At 39.4% G+C, this 27,431-nt stretch overlaps 1 protein-coding gene across 1 annotated transcript in view; it reads right to left on the bottom strand.

Moving 5' to 3' along the window:
- The window catches only part of ATP13A4 (ATPase 13A4), a 120,762-nt gene extending 94,904 nt beyond the window's left edge, over window positions 1-25,858 (bottom strand). The window contains exon 1 of the mRNA XM_084872833.1: window positions 25,551-25,858. Within this exon, the coding sequence (XP_084728959.1) occupies window positions 25,551-25,613 (63 nt within the window). The 5' untranslated portion in view covers window positions 25,614-25,858. The remainder of the gene's footprint in view (window positions 1-25,550) is intronic.
- Window positions 25,859-27,431: the final 1,573 nt, after the last annotated feature.

Consider the following 27,431-nt stretch of genomic DNA (forward strand, 5'->3'; position numbering starts at 1 on the left):
ACTAAAATGAATGCAACACAGTGTCGGTAAACAATGACAATGTATCATGGATCAAGGATATCGACAGTCTAATTGTGAGCACTGAAGTCTTAGGGGGTAAAGGAAAAAAGAATCAGCCAGATCAAGTAAGAGATGCTTCCCTTTTAATGAGCAAGCAGTCTCCCATTCCCATGGCCTTCCCACGCTTTTTATTTCTCTCAACACTGAGGTCACATGTTAGATTCTGTATTCTCAGCTCATACCTGGAATGCTCATTGGAGTTGCCGCCAGTGAATTATAACCAAACCAAAGGCAATTTTGCCCCCAAGTTGGAAATGTCTGCAGATAGTTTTAATCATTCTCATTGGGTTAGAGGTACCACTGATGGTTAGAGACCAAGAATATTGCTAATTATCCTACAACACAGATGACAGCTGCCCAACCCCCAACCTTCACAACAAAAAATTATGTGTCCAAAATAATGCCATGGTTGATCAGCTTGCTGCAGGTATTTGAGTTTCACTGACATAACCAAGGGCCAATGATGTCATCCCCACAGAAGAACTAGAACATTTTGATATGAAATCTATAGTAAAAAAAAAAAAAAAGGATTTGCACTTAATGCCAAATGACCACTAAGATCAGTAGTGGTCAGAGCAACTCATTTTGCAGCTGAGGGAACTGCAGTGCTAAGAAAGAAATAAAACTGCCCATGCGGTCTGCTCCTGCCTCCTTCCCTGCCCTGAGCCACTCTATCTCACTCCTGCAGCCACCAGTACTCAACATTTCCTTGAACTAATGAAGCCCTTTCCTGCCTTGGCATCTTCCCATAGCTGCTGCTATTTCTCTTCCTTTTAAGCCTCCTTTAAATGTCTCCTTCTTGGATAGGTTTCAGCCAATCTCCTATATTTTAATTATAAACCCCTGATCTCACACAACCTTTACCACTACTTTTTTCTGTCATTTGTACAATTTGCAATTAGTATTTTTTTTTTTTTGCTTTCTTTTCTAACTGTTCCTCTTTTCTGTCCCCACAACAATACTTTAAGTTCTGTCCATTCAAATTTGTTTCCTCCAATGCTGTTTAGCCAGCACCTAGCACATTATCTGCACATAGTCAACAGTAGATATTTGCTGAAAGAGGGAATAAATAAATGAGTGACTTTACTGGAGAAAAGAGGGAAGGAAGGAAGGGGGAAAGGAAAGGAAGGGAAACATTATAAATACTCTTGAACACTAAAATTAAATCAGTCCACTATGGGAGGGGGTTAAAAATATATAAGCAACCCCCAGACACAGCTCTCTGCCTTTGGCCATTAGGAAATGTTAGCTAATTCCATTATTTGCATCACACTCACGATAATCTATAAGGCTACATTTCTTAAACAAGTGTATTTTCTTCCTCCCTATAATGTCTCCAGAAGTTCAAAAGTTGCTAAAGACTGATTTGCACAACCTTCTTGCCTTCAACAGATAGACAAGAGTCTGGGCTGGAAGTGACAAACTAATTTGGACAGGCTCCTGCTCTGGGCTAAAAGGTGTGTTCACAGTTACCTCAGAGTGAGCTGTGCAAATTTCCCAGTATTACAAAGAATGTTTTTTAAAGGACTATTCTCCAATGATGACTACTTATGTCCCATTTTCCATGAGCAATGTTGACATTTGTTGAGTGGTGGTAAGAGTGAGCCTTGAGGGGATCCTTAGGAGTTAAGTGGCCTGCCCATCAGGCTCTATCCCATAGCAGACTGTAAAAAAGTCATTTAACTCCACTTAATTTCTGGCTTTGGAATTCCATTGTGCTCTCATTCCTAGCTTTGGAATGCTACTACTCTGACCATTGAGTCTCAGTTCTCTTGCTTCAACATTACTACATTCTGGGAAACAGTGAAACGATACTAGTGTCAGGTATCTGGTCCCAGAACCAAGGAACTCATCACAGAAAACTTTAGGTGTTGCAACCCCAGCATACAGCCCTCCAGGTGTCTTTGCTTCCTTTGTGCTTAAGGTGTCTGAGACCACGAGGAAGGCAGGTCTGCTGGAGATGAATTACCCACACTTGAGGGTCTGACAGGAAAGATGATGAATTGAAAAAATAAGTTAATTCAGAGAACACATTGTCATATGTTTTCTGGAGGGAGATGTTATTAGTTTCAAATGATAAAGATGTACAACTAAGATAAGGAAAAACTTTTCAGGAGAATTGCTGCCTGAGTGAACTTGAACGAATTGCTGGAATGTCAACAGTTGCATAAGGAGAGTCGGGGAGAGGGCTTGCCAGATGGAGGAACTAGCTTTCACCAAAGTTGCAAAATCTGAAAACATCGAGTGTATTGAAGGACAAATGTCAATTTAAGGTATTACAAGTCAATGCATCATTGTGTTACAAGGAACCCAGTCACATACGGCCAAATAATGCACCTTTCGGTGGCACTTTGGGATTCTTAAACACATTTACCACTCCAGCTAGCAATTGTCCAAAAGAGTTTGCTGAGCCCATAAAAACCGCACCTCCATTTCGCCCTCTACAACCAGCAGGTGGATCTCTCCTGGCTTCTCTAGAGCTGGGGCCCTCGGACAAAGTCAGGGTCAGAGGTGCCACTGCCTCTGGACATTCTGACTGGGCAGCAGCTGTCTGGTTATGGAGGCAAGATGGACAGACATGCTTGGGATTTTAGTGTCCTTTGACTAATCAGGGTTTCCTTTTCTCAGCCCAGGAGGTTGTCAGCCTGGACTGAGGAAACTCCTCCTTATCACATGGGTTGGCAGCAAGGTAACAAGGGCATAATTGTCCACTTGGCTGAAGCTCATGAAAACACACAGTTCGTGTGAATGGTTACTTCTTATTGAGTCTCACTCATCCTAAATATAGATTTTTCCATATTCGATTTTAATCCTCATAATTCCATAGGGAAGATAGCATCAGCTGTAGGTGAGAAATAAGGAAGGTGAAGTCCAAGGAAGTTAAGGAGTGTGCTCAGAGTCATCCTGCTGGTAGGTAACAGAGCCAGATTCTTCCTACTTAACCTAGGAAATCCTTCTGCCCAAGAAGGCTGTCTCTCTTCAAGGCACTCCCTCTTCAGCTCTCTGATATTATCATCTGGCAGGTGTCAAGGACAGTACTTGAACTTGTGCTGATTGCTTACATTTGAACTAAGGAATATGCTGCCCAGACAAGTTCTTAGGTTCCCTTAAACAGGTCTTTACAAGCTTCAAACTGCAGACTGAGAGGGTATGGGCAAGAGGGACTCCACCCAGCAACCTGATGGCTGTTTCCACAAGTAATATTTTAATCTTCTGATCTGGCAATCTTGGGCCAGAAGCATTTCCTAGGTTCTCACATGATGCTGAAATGAAAACTTTTTTTTAAATATATTTTATTGATTTTTTTACAGCGAGGAAGGGAGAGAGATGGAGAGCCAGATACGTCGATGAGAGAGAAACATCGACCAGCTGCCTCCTGCACACCTCCTACCAGGGATGTGCCCACAACCAATGTACATGCCCCTGACCGGAATCGAACCTGGGACATTTCAGTTCTCAGACCAACTCTCTACCACTGAGCCAAACCGGTTTCGGCAAAAACTTTTTCTTTTGTGATGTCTGAGAAATGTCAGACAGACAGAGCACAGACAGGTCAGTATCTGGGACTACCAGCCCCGTCCTGTCTGGGAGCTTACTCGCTGCACTGACTTATTCTCAGAATGAAGACCTGAGACAAGGCAGAACAAGAGAAAGGCCACATTTAAAGATGGACTCAAAATCTGATTCTGCTACTTATTGATTGCATTATTAAAATAAGGTTAAAGGTATATATACTGTGTGATTCAGCAATTTTGCTTATATCTTCTCTACAGAAATGTGTGCCCGTGTGCACCAAGGGATGCAAAATAGAAAGAGTCAAAGCTAGAAACAATCTAAATTCAGAAACAAACAAAAAAAAACTGACTTTTTAAAAAGTATAATCTTAGATTAGAAAATCCAAGATGGCTGCACAGGTAAACACCTAGCCGCAGCCGCGCACAACAATTTCAATAAAATACAACTAAAATAAAAAATGGACATTACAACCAGGACTAGTTTGGCTCACTGGATAGAGCGTCGGCTTGGAAACTGAGGGGCCCCGGGTTCGATTCCGGTCAAGGGCATGTACCTTGGTTGCGGGCATATCCCCAGTGGGAGGTGTGCAAGAGGCAGCTGATCTATGACTCTCTCTCATCGATGTTTCTAACTCTCTATCTCCCTCCCTTACTCTCTGTACAAAAATCAATAAAATATATATTTTTTTAAATGGACATTACCCAGAACTACAGGAAAGTCGACTGACTAGAAATTCTACAACGAGAAGCAAGGAGAAAACCAGAAGGAAGAGTGGAGGAGCTGTAAAAGCCTAAGGTACGGAGACACATGGTGCGCTCTAAGAGGATGGAGCCGGAGAGGAGGGGCGGTTGAGTACCTAGCTGGCGTTCCCTAGCGGGAAGGAGATAAAAGCTCCGACTGTGCTGGGCCCCAGTTCCGACTGCTCTGAACCCGAGTTCTAGGCCATACCCCGGGGACCCAGGCTCATCCATGGGGAGCTGGGCTGTAAGGCGGAACCCCGGGGAAGCGGCGAAAGGAGGTCCCGGAGGCGCGCACACTGCACGCAGAGAAGGGATGGTTGGCTGTGCCGTAGGATTCCCCTGGTGGGAAGGAGACAAAAGCTCCGGACTGCTCTGAACACCACCTCCAACTCCACTTCCAACTGAACTGAACCCCAGTTCTGGGCTCATTGGGGGAGAGCCTAGACTGTTTGGTAGCAGGCAAAAATCGAGGGCACCTTTCTCTCAGAGGTGCTTGCAATGAGTACTGAAGGACCCTGGGAATTACTGAGACTCAGGAACCACATAGGGCAGGGCTGACGGAAGCCAAGGCTGTAGGCTCCACCCTGAAACCCAGCCCCATCAGGGAAGCTGCGAAAATGCAGAGACAAAATAGATCACAAACGAAAGAAATGGAGGATGAAAAGCGACTGGATATAGGGTTCAAATCTATGCTTATAAGGTTTTTCAAGAATTTCCTAGAAAAGGTTGATAAGACCTATGAGGATATGAAAAGGGATCAACTAGAATTAATAAGGAATCAACAAGAAATGATAAGGGATCAACAAGAAATAAAGAATACATTGTCTGACATAAAAAATATTATATAGAGTCCTAAAAACAGAATGGAAGATTGCAAGAATCAAGTCAAAGATCTGGAGCATAAAGAGCCAGAAGACACTCCTCCGCAGAAGCAAGAAGGCAAGAGAATCCAGAAAATTGAAGATAATGTAAGAAACCTCTGGGACAACTTCAAGCAAACCAACATCAGAATTATGGGGGTCCCAGAAGATGAGAGAGAGCAAGATATCGACAACATACTGAAAGAAATAGTGACAGAAAACTTTCTCCACCTGGTGAAAGAATTAGACTTAAGCTCACAGAACTCCAAACAAAAGGAATCCAAAGAGGACCACACCAAGACAAATCATAATTAAAATTCCAAGAGCAAAAGACAAAGAGAGAATATTAAAAGCAGAAAGAGCAAAGCAGGTAGTTACCTATAAAGGAGCACCTATATGATTGTCAGCTGATTTCTCAACAGAAACCATGCAGGCCAGATGGGAATGGCAAGAAATATTCAAGGTGATGAATAGTAAGAACCTACAGCCAAAGATAATCTATCCAGCAAAGCTATCACTCAGAATCGAAGGCCAGATAAAGAGCTTCACTAATAAAAAAAAGCTAAAGGAGTTCATCACCACCAAACCAGAATTATATGAATTGCTGAAGGGGGTTCTTTTGGAAGAGAAAGTAAATAAAGATAAAAATTATGAGCAACAAATACATAACTATCAACAAGTGAATCTAAAATCCAAGGAAATTAAAAAAAAAAATCTGATGAACAATATTAACTGTTGAATATAATAGAATCAGAGGTATGAAAGGGGAGTGAATTGATGATTCTTGGGGAAAAGGGGAGAGGGGGATGTGGGAAGAGACTGAACATAAACTGTGCACCTATGGATAAGGACAATGGGGGGTGGAGAAAGGGCAGAGGGTGGGGTGGGAACCTGGTGGAGGAGAGCAAGCAGGGGGAGGGGGGGGAAGGAACATTTGTAATAGTATGAACAATAAAAATTTATTTAAAAAAATAAAAAATAAAAAAATAAAAATAAATCTTACATTAATATATTCTGACATAATAAATATGAAAAAACTTAAAATATCATGAAATAATATGGAAATATCTCACAAATATAAGCAGAAGAATCAAAACAGAAAAAGAATACAATCAATGTGATTACAATCATATAAACTTCAAAAATATTGTTATTGGATGCATACAAATTTAGAAAAATACTTTTTTAAAAGCAAATATATATATAATTACAAAAGTCTGGGTTTGCGAAAAGCAACTTAGATGTGTTGTAGTTAGGGAGGGCCCCAGGAGAAGGTCTGGAATGCTAGCAGTATTTTATCTTCAACATAGGCAATGATCATATGGATTTTGATTTATTATTAAACTAGAGGTGCACAAAATCTGTGCAGGTTTGGAGGGACTTTAGCCCAGCCTGCACCCTCTGGCAATCCAGGATCCCTCGGACATCCCTCTCACAATCTGGAACCACTGGCTCCTAACCACTTGTCTGCCTGCCTAAGCACCCCTAACTCTTGTCTGCCTGCCTGACCGCCCCTAACTGCTCACCTGCCTGCCTGATCACCCCTAACCACTCTGCCTGCCTGCCTGATCATCCCTAATCACTCAGCTGCCTGCCTGATTGCCCCTAACCACTGTGCCTGCCTGCCTGATTGTTCCTAACTGCTCGCCTATTTGCCTGATCACCCCTAATGACTCTGCCTGCCTATCTGATCACCACTAACCCCTCTGCTTGATTACCTGATCACCCCAAACCACTTGCCTGCCTGCCTGATCATCTCTAACCACTCTGCCTGCCTCCCCAATCACCCCCAACTGCTCGCCTTCCTGATCACCCCTAACTGCCTCTGCCTCAGCTCCCAACACTGTGGCTTTGTCCATAATGACATCCGGAAGGTCATTCGGCTCTCTGGTCTAATTAGCATACTATGCTTTTATTATTATAGATTATTTTTATATATTTTTTGCACATTTATATGACATTTTTTTAAAAATCACTGATATACTATTATATTATAAATAATATTATAAATATTATTAACTGATATACTACTACTTCTGCTTATGGGAACTATATTAATGCTTGTTGGGCATACAAACTTTTGGGCCCATAGCAATAACCCTAAGACTTGGCCCACATGTTTGCAAACCCTGGTATAAGGGAGAAAAAAAGGGCCTTAGCTTGAAGATAAGGAAGCCTGGGATCTAGTCTGAACTCCGGTCCATTAAACAATCCATCTCCCTTCTTTGGGCCTCAGTTTCTCCATTGGGAACTGAGAAGTTTGAATTATATGATCTCTTAAGTCCCTCTAAATTTTGATACTCATAGTTCTTGTAACAATTGAAACCTCCCAATATCACCTATATGACAGCCTACTGTCCTCTCATGGGTGCACATCTAAAGTCATAAATCCCTTCCATGGAGATGCCTGCCTCCACTCAAAGGCCATGCCCATGGCCCTCACTCAAGTTTCAATATGCTTTTGAGGAAAATTAAAGAGCAGTTTTTATTGCACCATTTGTACAAATTGGTGCCCACATAGTGTGCATTCCCATCCTTGTGTCTCTTTGATATTTCTAAAATTGGTCTCCTGTGGCACATCTCTGATACTCTTGCATTATTAGTTCAACCTGTATTCTCTCTAAAATCTGTTTTCAGTCCCACCTCTGTCTACACTGTTGTCTGCACTGCTACAGAGTCCTGACACAATTTCAATTCCTTGTAAAGTGACCAGGACTGAAGGGTTTCTTAGGATGTAGGCTGTCAGTGCTAATGCTCAGAAAGTACAGGCAAACCAGAATGGTTGGTGACCTACTCAAAACCGACAAATACCTTTAGAGTGGCAAGACAAGTTCTTACTCATCTTCCCACACTATCTCTGTTTTTCCTGTCCCACATACATAACACCTGGAACACCGGCTTTGCCAAGCTACATTCAGTTCTCCAAATGGAATGTGTTTGTTCCTTTATGTCTCAGCACCTTTGTACACTGTGTCTCCCTAATTTAGAATGTCTTTTGCCTTATCTAGGCTCTGATAAACCCCTACTCATCCATCTTGATTCTTCCTATTGGCACTTTTTTACTGAAGTCATCTAGGAATTGGCTGTTCTCCTAGCTCCTTGCTATTATCATAGCACTGGCCCACTGACCTCTATTCTCCACCAGGTATTGCACTCTATGACTTTTCTTTGTATGCCTAAGACCTAGCACAGGGATTCAGATATAACAAATGCTCAATAAATGAGGAAAGGAAGAAAGAAGGAAGAAAGGGAGGGAGCCCATTTTTTTAGATCAGTTACCTTCTGTGTAAATTCATGCAAATTTGAGTTAGTGGAATAAAATGTTGCTTCCCCAAACAGTAATCTACTGTTAGCTCCTTAAGGTCGAGAACTCGGCTTTATCTATCTCCACTGCCTCCACACTGCAGTGGAGATAGATAAAGAGACTCATTACATCTGTTCAGTTGCTATGATCTGGCTGTTGTCAAAAACAGAAAATATGAGTGACCCGAAGGCCTTTCTTGGAGAACATAGCAAGAGAAACTGCAAGGATATGTAAATGTGGTCCAGATGTGATAGAGTACTACCCCTTCCTGAGTGTGACTGCCATGTATTTACTTTTATAGAAATTACTTTTTCTCTAAGGGAAAAAATTATTTATTGGTAAGTAAATAGAAGTGTAGATAACTAGAATTTTCTATCTAAATTAGGCACCGGAAACCTTGGAGACAACTCTACCAGAATCTGGGTTCTCTGCCTACTGAGAGGAAAAGATTCCTTGCTTAGTGATCATAGAGTCCCTATTTGCAAGCCATAACTAAATACTTATACTAATATGCCTAAATGTGATTCTACCAACCACATACATCAGAATCACATGAGCATTTTTTAAATGCCACCACCCAAAGTTTCAAGGATCAAGGCATTTCTAGCTCAGCATCCCAGCTGATTCTTATGCACACTGGCATTTGGGAACTGCTGATCCATATAGTGATGAAGACTCTGCTTTTGGACAAGTAATATTTCTTCTGTTAAATGAGTATTAAAATGATAACTATAATACCTCCTGGATTGATGTGAGAATTAAAAAATATGTTGCCTATAAATTGCTTATATAATGCCTATATATGACAAGTTGTCAATATATAGTAACCAATTCTAGTCCTAGACTTTGAGTTCCTGTGTAAAAAGAACAGATCTGTGAAAAGCCACGGCCAGCCTGGCTTTCGAGTTCAAAGGCTTGGAGAAAGAGCTGACACGCAAATTGACACACAAGACAAGAAATATTAATTTGGAATTATGGGAGGAAGCCAGAGAAAACTTAACTGTAGTAGTCAAGTTCCACTGATTCTCCATTCCCATCTGCTTTTAATTACTACAATAGAATACACAATTGATTTTTAGGAATGCAAACAAACATATCAATAGTAATATTTAGTAAACAGTAAGATTATCCGGTTGTGGGGAGTTTGTTTTAGGCCATTGAATCAGCAGTAGGTAACAAAATGCAAATATTTACCCTGTAAATATCAAAAGAGTCCAAACTCAGCCTTCAAGTGGACTTCTCGCATTTATATTAATTACTGTTGATCTTGGTTTCCAGCACAGATTTTTTGTCATCCTTGTAGTGACCGTGGTATTTTAGCATCCAATATAAAGACAAAGATAATAGGCCCCCAACAAATTGAATTATACCAAATTTTGATCTTGAATAAGATTGGAAGAAAAACTTAAAACAGATGTCATATTTACTAAAATTGGTCAAGGTCTTTGATGGGAGCTAAAAGTGATCGAAGAGAGTTACAAAAACATTCTGATACAGTGTTGGTAGATCACTTCCATGAAGCACAAACTTTCTGGGAAGCAATTCAGCAAAATGTTTAAGAGTTTTAAAAGTATTTATAATTTTCACGGTAGTAATATAATTATTATTTCTAGGGATCTCTCTTAAGGAAATAATATAAAGAGTAAAATATGCATAGGCCCTGGAAAGGATTTAATTGTTTGGCATTAGGAGAATGGTTAAGTAAATGTGACACCTCCATAAAATGGAATATCATTCAGTCATCAAATTGAAATTTACAATAAAATTTTAATGACATAGGGGAATATTTATAATGCGTTCAGTGAATAAAAGCATTTTTAGTTTAAGTCAAATACTGTAAAGGAAATTTACCAAAAAAAAAAGCTAGCAGAAAATACATCAAATATTAGCAATGATAGAACCATAGATGATATTTATTTATTTCCTGATACTCTTTTATTCTTTGCTTTCAAAAATTTATAAAATAGTATATATTTTAAAATTGAGTCAAAAGGTAATACTACTTTTAAAAGTAAATGAGACTTTTACTTTTAGAAACATGAAGTAAACTTACTTTTTCTTCTTCATCCCAATAAGTTCAACTAAAATCCCCAGATATGCCGAAACCGGTTTGGCTCAATGGATAGAGCATCGGTCTGCAGACTGAAAGGTCCGGAGCTCGATTCCCGTCAAGGGCACGTACCTTGGTTGCAGGCACGTCCCCAGTAGGGTGTGTGCAAGAGGCAGCTGATAAATGATTCTCTCTCATCGATGTTTCTAACTATCCCTCTCTCTTCCTCTCTGTAAAAAATCAATAAAATATATTTTTAAAAATAAAAAAATAAAAATAAAATAAAATCCCCAGATATTATATAGAAAAAAGACATAAGAAGACTCTAAATGACATAGAAAAGGTAAATTGGCTAGGGAGCTTGGGAACCAAAGAACTAATGATACAGTGATGAGTTCCTTGATTTGGGCTTTATTTTTTGTTTGTTTGATTGTTTGTTTGTTTTTGTTTGCTTGCCTCATCTATAGCTTGAAGCAGAATAAGCTAGCAACCTGAAAACAGGAGCAGACAAAACACACAGACAACAAAAGCCTGATCTGTCTAGCCAAATGACCAAGAAAGGATCCAAATTTCACACAAAAGAAATGTGGTTCCACCTCACCTATAACGGCAAAAGCCAAGTGGGAAATGTAGACTGCTTTCCTCATCATGTTGTAAAGAGGCACCTCAACCTACTGCAAGGATTATGTCAGAGAAGTGTAAGTAAGAATATGGGACTTTCATCTCCATCAAATAGCAACAAGCACCCTTCCCCTTGTGGTGTCAGTGGAAACTATGTGGAGTCTGATCTATGCTCCCAACCAGTAGTAGCAAAGCTCCCCTCACCCTCCATGCTGGGGTTTTGTCAAAGGAAGTCTAGTGGAGAGGCAAGACTTTTTACTACTGCCTGACAATAACAAGACCCCATCCCAAAACATCAGTGGAAACCATGTGGAGAGTAGTGCAGCACTCCCAATCCTCCAAGCCAGAGAAGGTCTGACTGAGGTATAATAGAAAACTGGGCCCAGCCAAGATGGTTCAGTGGATGAGCTTTGGAATATGAACCAGGAAGTCACGTCTCAATTTCCAGTCAGTGCATATGCCTGGGTTGCAGGCTTGATCCCCAGTGTAGGTTGTACAGGAGGCAGCCAATCAATGAGTCTTTCTCATCATGATGTTTCTATCTCTCTCTCCCTTCCTTCCTGGAATCAATAAAAAATGCAAAAAAAAAAAAAAAAAAAAAGAAAAAAGAAAGAAAGAAAATTGGAATATCCCACCTCGATAAACAATAATGAGGAGCCTTCCCCTCCTCAAATTCAATGTGGGTGTAGCCATCTTTGTTATGGCATGATGGTCAATGTACATATTCCTTCTTTACTAGATAGGCTTAGTTTCAGTTGTATAGAATAGTGGTTAGACCAGTGTTTTTCAACCTTTTTTGGGCAAAGGCACACTTGTTTCATGAAAAAAATCAGGAGGCACACCACCATTAGAAAATGTTAAAAAATTTAACTCTGTGCCTATATTGACTATATATAAAGTAATTCTCTTGAATAGGAATCAAATAAACACAAAGAAAGTATTTTATAATTACTTTATTATGAAATATTAAGTAAACAAAATAGTGAAAAATCTTGTCTTGTCTGCACCTACGGCACACCAGGCAACATCTCGCGGCACACTAGTGTGCCGCGGAACAGCGGTTGAAAAACGCTGGGTTAGACAATCATATATATACATTTTTTTTACAAAGTGTTCCCCCTGAAATTTCCAGTACCCAAATGGCACCATACATAGTTACTACAATATTATTAGCTGTATTTCCTGTGAGGCAGGTTGAAATTTAAAATAGGGAAAGATGTATAAGGCAAATACTAGTCAAAAGAAGTAACTGGCTATATCAATATCAGATAGACTTCAGAACAAAGAAAGACTAAATTTTCCCTTAAGATCAGAACAAAACCAGAATGTCCATTCTCACTGCTCTTATTCAATATAGCACTGGAGTTGTAGCAAGATGAAATAAAGAAAGAAACAGCACTCAGAAATAAATCTATTTCTACTTGCATTTGATACGCTTTCTACAAAGAAAATCACAAAGAATTTATAAAAACAAAACAACAAAGAAAAACTTTTAAAACTAATAAGTTCATCATGGTCACAAGAACGTTAGTAGCATAGTAAGTGGCAGCTGTCCCTCACATTCCTCCTGGTAGGTGCCCTTTATCTCAGAATCCCTGTGGGTTTCAAAGAGAAAAATCACTCTAAGAGAGGGTGGCTTTTTTAAACTATCACAGAAGATATCTTTCTAAGACTTTCTGAGGTAAGTTTCCAAGAACTATACCTCGTAAAAAGTGCTTACAGAGGCAGTAAACCATGAAACAGACAATCAAATTACAGCGGGAAGGCTAGGGAGTGTTGAGCAAGGAGGGAAAGATCAACTGAAGGACTTGTATGTATGCATATAAGCACAACCATGGACACAAGACACTGGGAGGGGGTGGGATGAGGTCATGTGACAGGGAGTAGGGCTAGGCTGGGAGAAGGTCAATGGGGGGGAGGGGAAATGAGATATATGTACTATAATATGCAATACTTAAACAATAAAATAAAAAATGAACTTTCAAAGGAATAAAAAAAAGAGAGAGAGCCACATTTTAATTCGATGTTTAAAAGAGATTATTTTTACCCAAAGGGGAAAAAAAGTGGTTGAAAAACTGAGTGTGCTTAGACTGGAGAAGACATGCTTGGAGGGGCAGGGGACACATAAGAACAATTTTTAAATGCCTGAGTTGTAGAAATGGAAGCCTGATTTTTGACAGGTGGCCCCAAGAGGCAAAAGTAGTAAGACTAATCAATTTAGGTTAATGGAACCATATATAAGTTCAATACAAAGAAGAAATTTTTAAGTAGTCAGCTCTGTCTTATAATTTATCTTAGGGTAAGTTTTCTTCTCTAAGGACGTTTAAAGAAAGGTTGGATGGGTGACCGAAGGGGCAGGAGAAAATCAGATAAACTCTGAAGAAGCTTCTCATCTGAGATTCAGTAATTCTAAGGAATAGGTGAAATGAAGCATAGTAAATCCATCATCTACATCTCTATATTCTAATTCGTATTTACCTTTAGATGTGTGTATTATTTCATATAATTTTGGAATATAACTGTAATTAGCTACATTCATCCATCATTTATTTATTTATGTATTCTAAAAATATATAGTGTGTACTTACTATATATACCAGGCATTTTTCTAAGCATTGGAGATATATCAGTAAATAGTTGACTTTAAAAGGCCATTAAAATTAAATAGAAAAATATCCTCCTTGGGGTAATGAAATATTACACTTTTATTCATGCATTCATTTTGCTATTTTAATTGGCCAAATTATTGAACAGGAACGCTCTGTAGGCAACCTTTTCAATAATGTTAAAACTTAAAAACAATTTTTCCTGTTCTAGGATCTTGTGTAAATGTTCAGGAAGATGGTTAGGTTTTAATACCCAAAAGGTTGAAAGCCCCCATAATCAGGCCTCATTAAAGAACAGGTACTATAACTGTGACCACAGGGGATAGAATTTGATACCATGATAATAATAATTCTAGCTTTAATTTATTCCTTCTAGGGTAGAAATAGCAAGGGGGGAGCTACATAGGAAAACTTTTCTCAAATGAAATATATTGCTAGAGCCCATTCACTTCTGTGGTTCGAATTGATTCTGCATATATGTGTGAGCAGGATGCCTTTTACCTAAAATGCCTTTGAATAAACAGAAACTTCACAATTTTCTATTACACACACCTTCTTCATAGTTCTTTGGGATGAAGAATGGCCAACAAGGTGTTTCTGAGCATCGAAATAATATCACTTCATGGAAGTTTCTCAAGTCCTGATCTCTACTCCTGAGAAGGATTTTGAAAACTGATGTGGTCTTACTAATGTGTAAACACACAAAGGGTATGATTTTAGGCTTCTAGGAAAGACTGTCTTTAAAAAAAAAAAATCCCTCCAACCTATACAAAACCCAGACAAGATTTATATGCAGAGATGTTCACTGTAATATTATTAATAGTAATAAATAAAAAGTAATCTATGTATATAAGAATAAGGTAGCCATTCAAGAGTTATTCAAGTTATTTTTATGAAGTATTTTAATAACATGGGGAATATGTACATTAAATAACATTAAGTGAAGGGAAACAACATAAAATTATGCAGTATGATTTCAAATTTAATTGAAAAATGATAAGGCACAAACAAAAAAGACTGGAAGATAAATGCATCAAATAAAACATTGATGGCATTTGCCTTGGGCGATGGCATCATTGTGATTCTTCTTTTACTTCTCTATTGTACACATTTTAATCATTAAATATGTTTCACTTTCAAAATCAGAAAATAAATGTACATATTTTGAAAAGCCCTTTTCTGCCTCTTTGCAGATATCTACATGCCAGCAGGAAAGCTCTATAGTTTATATTCTTTCTTGCTAAGAAAATTACCTGGGGAATCTGACCACTTTAAACATTGGTGGTTCAGTTCAGTTAAACTATAATTTATTAACCATCAGATTGAATTCTGTGTTTTTGTCTATTTGTAATGTTTAGACCGCCAATTACCATTTGTCTCACTCCAAGTAATAGTATCTAATACCCAATATTCTTGTCAAACCACCCTCTCCACCATCCTCAGCTGATGTGCTTCATGTAGAGTTGACTCTCATCCCAACTCCAAGAGTGAGCATGTGACTAGGAGTATGATATTCAAGCATGAATAAGCTTGAAAAGAGGAAATAATCCAATGAGATTTTTTTTTAATGAGTATTTTGCTGAGACTTTGAGGGGGAAAAAGCAATCTCCCCTCCTCCCCCCACTGGCATAGTGCCTAGTGCCTAGGGATATGTAATCCTAAAGTTTTCAGAAGGCCCTATGCAAAGTCTGAAAATAAAACCAGTTTGACCAAACTGACAAAGCTCAATTACTTCTAAGCAGAAAATCTTCTCCCCAGACACAAGCAAAAATCCATTGACGTTGAATGAAGGATAGAAGCAAAAACCCTCTTTTACTTCCCATCCTGAAAAGAGGATTCTACAAAACCGAGCTCAAATGACTGCTAGGGGCTGGGAGGAAACTCCCACCCAAGGCCAATTACAGGTATAAGACAGAGGGGGCTGCTGCCATGGAGAGGATGAACAGGATGAACAGGAACATTGACAAAGACCAGATACCAAGAGACAGCCTAAGACTTAAGGTGAACAAGGGCAGCAGATAACTCTCCCTACCCTCCCCCCCACCCCCATACCCTGCTACTAGAAGCCAGCACTGAGTAACAAGCCAAGTTGGCCACCTCTGGGGGAGGGGAAAGAACATGAGCAGAGACCACTTCTGTGATGCAGGCATGTATGGATGGCTAAAAACTAAAGGGATATCCAGGCCACCTGATTCCAGTACCTGTGTCCCTATTCCCTCTCCCAAAAGATCAAGAGAGCCTTGCCTTTGATCAAATGAGACCAAGATGTTTTGTTTCAAAGCTCAAAATGAGTCCAAACTATAAAGCAACTGCTACACTAACACATGTTGTCTTGGATTTAAATAGAACTAGTAGTTGCAGTAGCAGTGATGGTTGTGAGAGTGCCGGTCCGAGTGATAGTAGAAGTCAGTGTCAAAAGGCCTAGGGTATATACTATTGGAGTTAGAGCAGTGGTCTTGGAGTCAACCAGCCTAGGTCCAAGATCTGGTTTTGCTACTTCTTAGCTTCCAGATTTGGACACGTTGTATAATTTCTCAGTGCTTCCTTTTATAAAATTGGGACCAACAACTCAACGGAGTCAGGAGAAAAAAAGAGAAAAACTCGCATAACATATTGCACAAAAATCTTCAATTCACCTTATTGGAAACATATTAAGTAATTCCAGTTTTACATGCAAGATGTAGACATGAAATAAGACACAGTCCCTATCAATAATAACTCACAATCAGCTGGGGGAGAAAGATAGACAAAAGACTGCTATAAAAGCCTAGAGATAAAAGCTATAATAGGCATTCAAAACTACTCCAGACAAAGAAGTAATTAAGAGTGACCCAGGGGCACCCTGATGGCTTAATAAAGGAAGTCAGGCTAGAAGTAGGTTCTCATGGATGGGTAGAAATCTGATGGCCAGGCACCAGCATGAAGACATATATCCCTGACAGACAAAGTTTGTAATATGGTCAGGCAAGAGCAAACAGACCACATTTGGATGGTCAGAAAAGATGAAAAGGGAAAAAAAAATTCCTGGAATTAGTCCAAAGAAAAAAACCACAAAGGGTGGCTTGGACTCTGACCTGAAAGATCTTTATTATGCTTAGTGATTCCAAGTTAAAGGAAATCTGAGTTGAGGTAAAGGTGTGCAATAGTCCTGGCCAGCATGGCTCAGTAATTAAAGTGTTGACCTGTGCACTGGAAGGTTTTGGTTTCAATTTCCAGCCCTGGTTGGGATTCATGCGGGAGGCAACCAATCCATATGTCTTTCTCCCCTCAGTGTTTCTTTCTATCTCTCCCTTTCTCCGTCTCTCCCCTCCTCTTCCTTCTACCCTCTAGAAAGGTTAATGGGGGGAAAAATAGCTTCAGTGAGGATAATAAGTAAATAAACAAACAAACAAATAAATAAATGTGTGCTATATAAATTAACCTACTTTTTCATTAAAGAGCAAATAAAAATAGTCATTCATCTAACCAAACTTAATTCTTGGATATTTTTTGTTTTGAACTGACCTAAACCAGCAGTCAAACATCCCTCTCCAAATCTGGGACCACTGGCTCCTAACAGTTCACCTACCTGCCTGCCTGATTGTCCCTAACCCCTCTGCCTGCCAGCCTGATTGCCTCTAACTGCCATCCCCTGCCAGTCTGATCACCCCTAACCACCTCTGCCTTGGCCCCGGCCACTGTGGCTTTGTCCAGAAGGAGGACAGATAAACAGAAGATGTCCAGTCAACCTGGTCTAATTAGCATATTACCCTTTTATTAATATAGATATTGGATATACCAAATCTTCTGAAGGCAAATATGCGTGCTTTATGTCTTCTCATGGCCTGGCGACTGTGTAGGGTTCAGTATTGGTTATCACTTACTGTTAGATTCATTCTTTAGTCCTTTATTTATGAAGAATTAGCATAGCAACAACCATTATTATCTAATTCCCACATAATGCAATGTCTCCAGATATGTTCTTTTTCTCTTGGTTAAAAAATTCTTACAGTGCTTTAAAAAAAAATCAAGAATATCACTTAAATTTGTAAAAGGTTTCACAGCAGTTTTGTCCACCTGTGTTAAAACTTTTAAAATCACATATTTTTGTGAGTGTTGAAGAGGACCTCAAGAAACCATTTGCATTGGTCTCTGGCTCAAATTTATAAGGTATTATTATCTCCATCTTATAACTGAGGTGACTGTGATTTGCTTTAAGGTTGTAAGAATAAATAATGGCAGAATCAACACCAAAATGCTGGTCTCCTAATGTTTTGGGATTTTTTACAATTATACCTGCTATTTCTGCCATAGTTAATAAATAAAGTAGTGCATCCAAAATTTAGCAAAACCAAGAGGCAGTAAACCACTATATTTAAAGTGGGGACTTAGCCATAGTTTGCCATTTACTTAACTAAATAAATATGAGCATATCACTTACTTTCTCTATGACTCAGTTTTTTCACGTGTGGAAAAAAGATGATATTTCCACAAGGGCTGCTAAGGGGATTAAGCAAGCTACTAAAAAATAAAAGTTTTTAGTTCTGATCAATCACCATATAAATATTTGCTATCACTCTTGCCATCCTCACACCCAACCTGGTCCTAATTTTCCCTATGGAATTAAGTGGTAGCCTCATCTTCTCCCATTGAACAAACTAGGAACTTTAAATACATCCTCAATAACTACCCCTTCTCACTTACTGCTCAGTCTATGAATTACAGTCTTTTTAACTCTCATTTTGAAATATCTCTTAAACCTATTATTTACTCAGGATCTTATCTGACAAGGCTTCATCCTGAATGCCTCACTTGGACTGTTTCAAACACCTTCTTCCTGCTCTCTTTTCCCCCAACCAACCTTCCTTGCTCCGTGTTATAACATTCTTGGAAAAGGCAAATCCTCCCAGAACTCTCCCTGGTTCAGATCATCCAGCAGCTTCCCCTTATGTTCACCAGGCTGGCCTCACAGTCCTTCTAACCAAGTCCAGCTCCACCATCAAAAGTTCTAATTCAGTGGGTCTGGAATAGGGTCTAAGAATCTATTTTTCTCAAATTCCTCAGTCTTTTCATGGGCCAGTGTTTTGGAATCATCAGAAAAGATAAAATGGACACTCGTTAGGATGTCTTGTAAGGTCCTTCACAATCTGACCTGCAACTACCCCTCCAGGGAAATTAGATCATATCTTTCCCCTTGAAGCTGTCTGACTGAGTTGTTCCTTCTATGGTTCCAACACTCTGCATGCATAATTCCATCAATGACACCTATTTCATGACATTCACTGTGTTTGCACCCTCAGAACTCCCACTTGTGGGACCAGCTTCATGGGCATGGAGCCTGTGTAGTCACACAGCACCCTTCTCTCAAAAGGGCCCTGAGCTTGGTGTAATGTTCTGCTATAGTCATCCTGAGAGTCTTAGTAATGGTTGAACAAGGGACACCTCATTTCCATTTTGCATGGGGACCCCACACATTATGTTCTTGTCCTTCTCACTCAACTGTGAACTCTTTGAAAACAGAAGCTATTTGCTATTCACTAGAAATCCTTCTTGCTTAGAACAGAGGACTCCTGGTACCAAGTAAAAGTTTGGTAAATATTTGTTGAGTGTATCCATGAATGGATAAAAGGATAGAATAAACTATTGTGTAGAAAAATAGTGTGGTGTGGCTAATTAACTATGAAGAATAACCTTTCTTTATGCTTGGGGAAGAGATAAGTCGATTGGTAAGTTCACAAGATGACAGACCTTTTCAAATAAATAACATAAATTTTCCTAGGTTTCTCGTTAAATTGCTCCAACTGCTTCTCCTGTAAGCCCCGTTGCCTCCTTGTTCTCCTCAAAATGCTAACTCACTGGTTTATGGAGATTGCCAGTGCAGGATCAGAAAATATGCCTTAGTGTTTGTGCCAAACATTATGCTAACTTTGGGGGGTACCATGAAAGGGGAGGAGGGCCATTGAAAGGTGAACCAAGCAGGGTCCCTGTTCTCAAGAAGAAATTAAAGCTTACTCTTTAGGATCTGTCAAAGATGAGTTGATTTCATGGGCGCTTTGCAGCAATGAATAGAAAATAAAGACACTAGACTTGGCCAGTGGCCCAGCTTCCTGAACATTTCAACTGACAAAATGCCTCAGTTGGAACACAATTCCTCCACTATGAGATCTGTGGGGTCACTAGTTAACATTGGCAACCAACTCAGAGGTGCGCCTGAAGCATAATAAATAAGTGGCTATTGAGGTGGGGGAGGTGCTTTTGCTCCCTGGTGTTAGTGAAGAAAAGAGGAACATCAGCTATCCAAATGAGCCTAATAATTGATGAGCACAGATGCCCCTCACTCATGCTGAAGGCATGACAGGACTCCCAGTGTGGCAAAGCCCACACACCACTGGGCGGCCATATCAGTGCCAGTGGCAGTACTAACTTCTTGCTGTTCTAAGAAATGAGATAGATGTTCACAAAAAGCTTCTCTTGTTATTCCACAATCCCCAGTCTACTCACCGAGAAACTATCAGGGATAATATTAAGAGATTCCAATCAAAAGAATACAAATGTCAATAAACATATAAAGATATGTTCCACTTCAAGTCAAGGAAATGTAAAAATAACACAACCATATGCTGGTTTGGCTCAGTGGGTAGAGTGTTGGCCTATGGATTAAAGGGTCCCAGGTTTGATTCCGGTCAAGGGCACATGCCTGGGTTGTGGGCTCAGTCCAATGTGTAGGAGGTAGCCAATCAATGATTCCCTCTCATCATTGATATTTCCATCTCTCTCCCTCTCCCTTCCTCTCTGGGATAAATAAAAATATATTTTTAAAAATTAATACAGCCATAAGGATCATTTTCACATACCAGATGAGAGGAAGTTTTATAGATGGATAATGCTTAGTATTGGCAAGTATGGTAGAGATAGCAAGTACTCTCAATAGACTGCTAGTCAGAGTATAAATTTGTATAATCACAATCCTGAGGAGGGAAATTTGGCATTATGTATCAACCAAAATTTAAAACACACATCCCTTTCATGCAACAATGCCATTTCTAGGATTTTATCATAAGGAAATAATCTTAAAGTTAAAATACATGTACAAAGTTGTCCACAGCCAAACGTTTAGAAATAATCGAAGTGCGCAACATAAAAGATTTGTTTAATAAAGCATAGTTCATCCAAACACAATTTAAACATTAGTGAAAAGCTCATTTATTTTATCCATCTCCAATTTACTGTCAATCCCTTATGTATTTTCTGATTATTTAGCTAATCTATCATTAAAATAAAAAAGTTTAGACAATGAAAAACATACAATTTAAACATTAAATTATCTGAACCGTAATTATCTAAAGGGAAATATATCCATAATATATTTTAGATGCAATAAAAAGGCCAGCCTAAAAATATATATATAGATATGAAATTACTCCATTTCTTATTTTTAAAAACACACAATTTTGTGAGTATTTATGTACATTCTTTTAAGAAGATGCCATAGTTGGTTTGGCTTAGTGGACAGAGCATTGGCTCTTGGACTGAAAGGTACCAGATTCGACTCCAGTCAAAGGCATGAACATGGTTCCAGGCTCAATCCCTGGCCCTGGTCAGGGCACATGCAGAAGGCAACCAATCAATGTGTCTCTCTCACACAATGTTACTTTTTCTCTGTCTTTCCCCCTCCCTTCCACTCTCTATAAAAATCAATTGGAAAATATCCTCAAGTGAGGATTAACACACACACACACACACACACACACACACACATATCATAATTAAATGTGTGTTTAGGATTGATCATTTAAAAAATAATAGGTTGTGATTAATTTCGCTTTGGTATGATGTACAGTGCAAATAAATGGATGTTATCCAAATACAATATCTCTATTGTATTTAGAGACATCCAAATATAATATCAAGGGGGTGGGAACAAAGGTAAGTCTTGAGGAAATAGTATGTTCAGTGCTGTGCTGGTAAATATTTAACAACTATCCTTCAGGTGGGGCGGGGTGAAAGTCCTATACGGCATATACCAATTTATATCGAAAATATTCCCAGCATTACTCATTTCAAGCTACTAATGTGATGTCACTAAATGCAGAGTCGGGAAGAGATATATATAGTAGCACATGGTGATACAGTATTTCCATGATACACATACAACATGCATCTAATTGCAAAAGTATAGATAATGCCAAAATGCAGTAAACTAATTAGAAAGTGATAAAGTTTGTGTGTGTGCTCTTTCTAAGTCTGAAAGGAGAGTCACTAATAATATTGAACGGGTCTGAGTGGAAATTTCATGAATCATATTTATTTAATTCTTTTGACTACTCTATGTCATTTTAATATTTTTACAATAAACATGTTATCTGCATAGTCAGAAAAAAATAATTCAAGGTGTGTGTTTTTTCTTATTTGCTAAAACCTAGGAAAGAAAAAAAAATATCAGGGAACATTACTTTTAACATAGGTCTCATTGGAACAAAACACTTTTCCAAAAGGAGAGTTTGAGTTCACTAGGGTGTTACTGAGGATAATGGTGAACAATGTTTGAATCAATTAAACCATGATAACTTTGTTTAGCCATGGTAAAGAAAATGAGCATTCAGTGTTTACAAGCCATTCAATATATATATTAATATATATATATTAATATATTAATATATATTCAATTTATATATTTATATATAACATCAGAATTCAAAGGTCCTCTGATATTCATGTTACAAATAAGGAAACTGAGATTGGAGAAGTGCCTTTGCTTCCTGGTACAACATAGGTAGGTGATTTCCCAAAGTAACACTACAAGGCAGGGTATAAGGTTTCTCAGATCCTCTCCATTTATATATAATCTCTATAGCTTGTGATCCAGGTATATATTCTTCACTTGTCATCCTATATAATCCTATATAATAAAGAGCTAATATGCTAATTAGACCGAACAACAGAAAAACCATCTGGATGACCTTCCGGACGAAGCCAGGGCTGTGAGGGTGGAAGCCCTTGCATGAATTTCGTGCATCAGGCCTCTAGTTATTTAGTAAGAAGAGATGAACTCATTTGGGGAAATATTATTTGTTGGATTGCCAAATTGCTGAAGCTTCCATCTTTGGGTAATAGCATCTTACTCTTCTCCAAAATTTTATGTTTCTCAAAACACTTCCTCATAGATTACCTCAGTTGTACTTCATAAGAGCCCTGTAAGACAGGTACAGTAAGAAGGACCACTCCTATTTCACAGATAAAACAAAACTAGAAACTGAAGCAAAAGCAGGCAAGTGACTAACCCAAGGCTAGTGAGGCATCCAATCTAGGCATGGTGCTGTCTGGGAGTCAGTTTCTCTTCTGAGGCCTTTCTGAGTCATTTGGGTGTATCTTCTCTATATGGCAATTTCTCCTCTATTCTTCCTTGTCCCTTTAACAAATTATTTCTTCCATCGGCTCCTATCTCACTTAGTACTTAAGGTTATTACTTTCAGGTCACTAAGAGTTACTCCTTAGAATATCTATTTTATTACAGAATGAAAGATAGTCCCAAGCATCTTTAGGCCTGGAAATATTCTTGTTTTTCTCTATTTGACTTGAGAAATAACCCCTAGCCTGCTGTTATCTCTTGAAAATTGAAGTGATTTCTACCATCAGAAGGTCTGGTGTAACTGTAACCACTCGGGTATGACACACTTCTAGATAATCTTGGCTTTCTAAATAGGTTAACACTGACAGCAGGCTTACTCAGAAAATACAAATCATCTATAACGAAATGGATGCTGGGAAATCAAAGACCATGTGTTCTCCCAAGCTTTGTTTTATTGATGGAAGAAGTGGGTTCTCCTGTTAAGAGTGCAATGTCCCCAAGAAGAACTGAAAAAGGTATCAGTGAGTTATGTTCAGGTCCAAAAACAGAAGAGCTACAAACTTATAGTAAACTCTGTGGTGCCTCAGCTCCTGGGCTTATGTAACTTAAGGCAAGCAAATTCTGTCCATCGATTTCCTCATAGTTAAAACAGAAATCGTAATGCCTAACTCACAAGGTGAGGCAGAAACAATAAATTAGCTAGTGGCCAATAAGAAACATTCTGTAAACTAAAATCTCCATGAAAGTATGTGGCATACATTTAAGATATCTTGATAATTTTTGAAGTTCACTGCTCTGGGCGATGGGAGTGGAGTAGTAAGTTTTAAAAAGGGACAGCGTGTCTAACACTGCAATAGGCAGGTGGCCAGATTTCTCCAGGCAGAGCAGGGTGCATACTAATAGCTGCACCTCCACTGAGACCCTGGGCAAACGACTCCTTCCCAGAACACACTGTCCCTTTCCGTATCAATGGCTCTCTCCTAACTGGGCTTTCAGCTGCATGCAGAGCTCATGGATGCCCTGGTGCATTGGGGTCAAGAGGAAGTGCTATTATAAAGATGAATATTAACAAAATTGCTTCTCGGGAACAAGTTAATCCAGAAAGAATACTAGTTTCCCTAGAAGGCATAGTAGCTTCTCTAGAATGTCTATTCTCAAGGACTCATAATGAGTAAAGGGAGACAAATTGTCAGAGCAGAAATGAGTGTAGAGGAAATGCGTAGGTGAGTTTTGACCTGATAATTTAAGGAACTACTTTAGAAATTAGAGGGAAGAAGACCCTGCCTTCTGGTAATTAGTATTAAGTATGGGAATCAAATTTTCAACTTAATATGGAGAATGATGAAAAATAAAAATAGGGTCAGAAAGTCATTTCTGGTGACATTTATCTAGGGCCTGAAGGTAATTGTCATTTGGCTGTCAAACCTAAAAAAGCAAGGATGTAGTTAAGCAAGCCACATAGATGTGGGCGCCTTTTATTCCCTTATAATTTTTCAGCTTTGATAGCAGAAGAAATCTAATTCTGAAGGTCCAAAATATGCTGTTGCTATAGGAACAGGTAAGCAGATTAAACTTGAAAGACCAGTTTAGAAACAAAGAGTGTAACAGGGCTAAAGCAAATAGCCACGAAAGCACTTTAAGGGAATATCTCTTGGGTTTGTTATTTACATATTAATTTGAGGAAGATCAAATGCTATTATAGAATGAGAGCATTATGTTGAAATTACACCATTACTGGCATAAAAGACTCTGCTTACACAATTAGCAGACGACCTTATTAAGTAGAAATACGCATCTCTCTCTCTTGATTACAGTGTAATTGAGAAATACAGCTTTAAATTCAGCAAAAGAATTGTCTTTGATTTTTCTACAGTTCCCCAGATCGGAACACATCTAAAACAAAAGAGAACATGAACTCCATCAACTTCTATAACTAGGGAGCTACAGGCAGAATTCTAGAAGTAAACAGAAATGTGTGTAGGACAATAATTGTTAATATTCCACACTTTACAGTCCATCAGTTTCCTCATAATATTCCACACTTTGTGCACACAGATCTGTGAGAAGAGAAAAAGGTCAGAGACCCAGCTGCACTCCTATTTCTTGTTGATGTTCTGCTTCTTCCTATAGGGGAATACCCTGCTCCCAGCCATAGGGATGTGCTGAGATTAAAGGGGGTTTTGAACAGAACTTGCTTTCCTGGGAAGGCTCAAACATGCATCATAAAGTGGCATTGTGCTTCTCTCCCTTCCCGTTTTATTTTAAAAAGCAAACGTTCTTGATAAAATGAATACAATACGTTCAGTCTAGCACATTTATGCTGTCAGAGATTACATTTAAGGGGCAGGGAGATTTCTTGGCCATTACTTTTTCTCACATGAATCCCAGAGTCAGGTTGTAGAGAAGTGTGTGTGTGTGTGTGTGTATGTAGGAATGGGAAGAGAGGAAAGCAGCTAGAATCTTACCATCTCATTCTCTTCTCCTTCGTTGAGCAAAGCATGCTGGCCCTTCTCAAAGTGGTTCCCCATGGACAACTGCTTCCACTCCTCCTCCCTGGCCTTCCCAGAGCAGGCGCTTCCAGGAGGAATGTGCAGAGCTACCTACGGAGTCGCCAGCTGACTGAAAGAGTTAATGATCCTCCAGGTTAAAACACCTTCTTGCGGCACACCTGCACCCAGCAGCGAATGACAGCACTAACTCCTCCCATGAGTCACCCTCTGCTCGAGGACTTTCTGTCTGCTCCTTACTGCCTTTCCTAGGAGCAGCTGTCCCAAAGGAGGCTGCTCCCCGGCTGACCTTTTTGTGCCCAACTTACAGGGAAAGAACTCATTGCCTGCCCAGTGCCTGCCAGCATAAGGCATCTGACTGCAAATCCAACCGGACAATGTGGAGTTGGCAGGGCCTCCTGAGGAACTGGGCAGACGTAAGAGCTCCCATGTCACTGCTTTATTTGCTGTGGCTAAGGAACTGGAGCTGGATGAGGCTCACAGAGTAGCAGGGTTTTTTTGGTTTTTTTTAATATTATTATTATTATTTCAGAGAGAAAGGGAGAAGGAAAGAGAGATATTGATAAACATCAATGATGAGAGGCTGCCTCCATGCCCCACGCTGGGGATAGAGGCTGCAAGCCAGGCATGTACCCTGGCAGTAATCGATTGGTGACCCCTGGTTCATAGATTGACGCTCAACCACTGAGCCACACCAGCTGGGCCACAGAGCTGCAGGTGTTATTTCATTAATGAAAGCCCCAATCTTTCAGCTTTTAATAGCATCCAGATTCGTTTTACTTACAAAAGGTACAAATTATGACCAGTTCTCTTCAGAAGGTATTTGTAATCACATGTCTCTGTGTAAGCACAAAGCATTCTACTTAATGTGTATGTGGAATTAAGTTTACTTTTGTGAAAAACATGTCAAGAAAGAACAAAGATATAATCAAATTAAATTTCTGTAGTCTCTTTCACCAAAATATTGGTAGCTAAATGCCTAAAGAGGGCTAGAAATAAAATAATCAGGTGACTATGTGGCAAAATGTAGAGGGCTCCTAGGGAATGCTCATGGATGACCTTTAATTATCATCAGCTGAACTCAAGGCGTAAGCAGAGCCTCACCCTGGGAACATGTTTCCCCCAAATGTGGGAGACTGTTATCAGTACTGATTTCTTATCTTTATCCATGTGCTGGGAATCTTGATGTGCTAAATCCCAGGAATGAGGGAATGGATAGGACCTACCTGAGAACACCCAAAACTTCTTTGACCTTAAACCCTCCTTTGGAAATAAATAAATGCATTGTGTTGTCTGTGGTGGGTTTTGACTGTCTCTCTATCAGAACAACAGCACCCCACCCGGGTTCCAGCTTGAATCTATTTCTGTGTCTTGGTCTCTTTTTTTTTCTTTAATTTCTTAATCCCCAGCTCCTCCACTCAGGAACCTGTCGTTTTCCATGCGGGTCACAGAAAACAGAGAAATAGCCCCACAGCAAAACTCATTTTTTAATCTATTCAAGCATTCATTCAATATACATTGTTTAAGCATAGCAACTACTTCTATGCTAATAAAAGGGTAATATGCAAATTAATTAGAATACCCTCACAGTAAGGACCAAACAGCAGGTTGTGTGAGGCAACCAGGCCAGCAGGGGAGTTAGTGAGGACCAAAGGACTAAACAGCAAGCTGCGTGGAGCAATTAAGCCGGCAGGGGATGAGGGCAGTTGGGGGCAACCAGGCCAGCAGGGGGGCAATTGGGGGTGACCAGGCTGGCAGGGGGGCAGGTGAAGGCAACCAGGCTGGGGGTTAGGGGGGCAGGGAGTCAGTAAGAGCCGACCAGGCCTGCGGTGGGTGGGA

Source organism: Pipistrellus hanaki, assembly GCF_964339955.1.
Source record: "Pipistrellus hanaki genome assembly, chromosome: 2".
NCBI classification, from domain to species: Eukaryota; Metazoa; Chordata; class Mammalia; order Chiroptera; family Vespertilionidae; genus Pipistrellus; species Pipistrellus hanaki.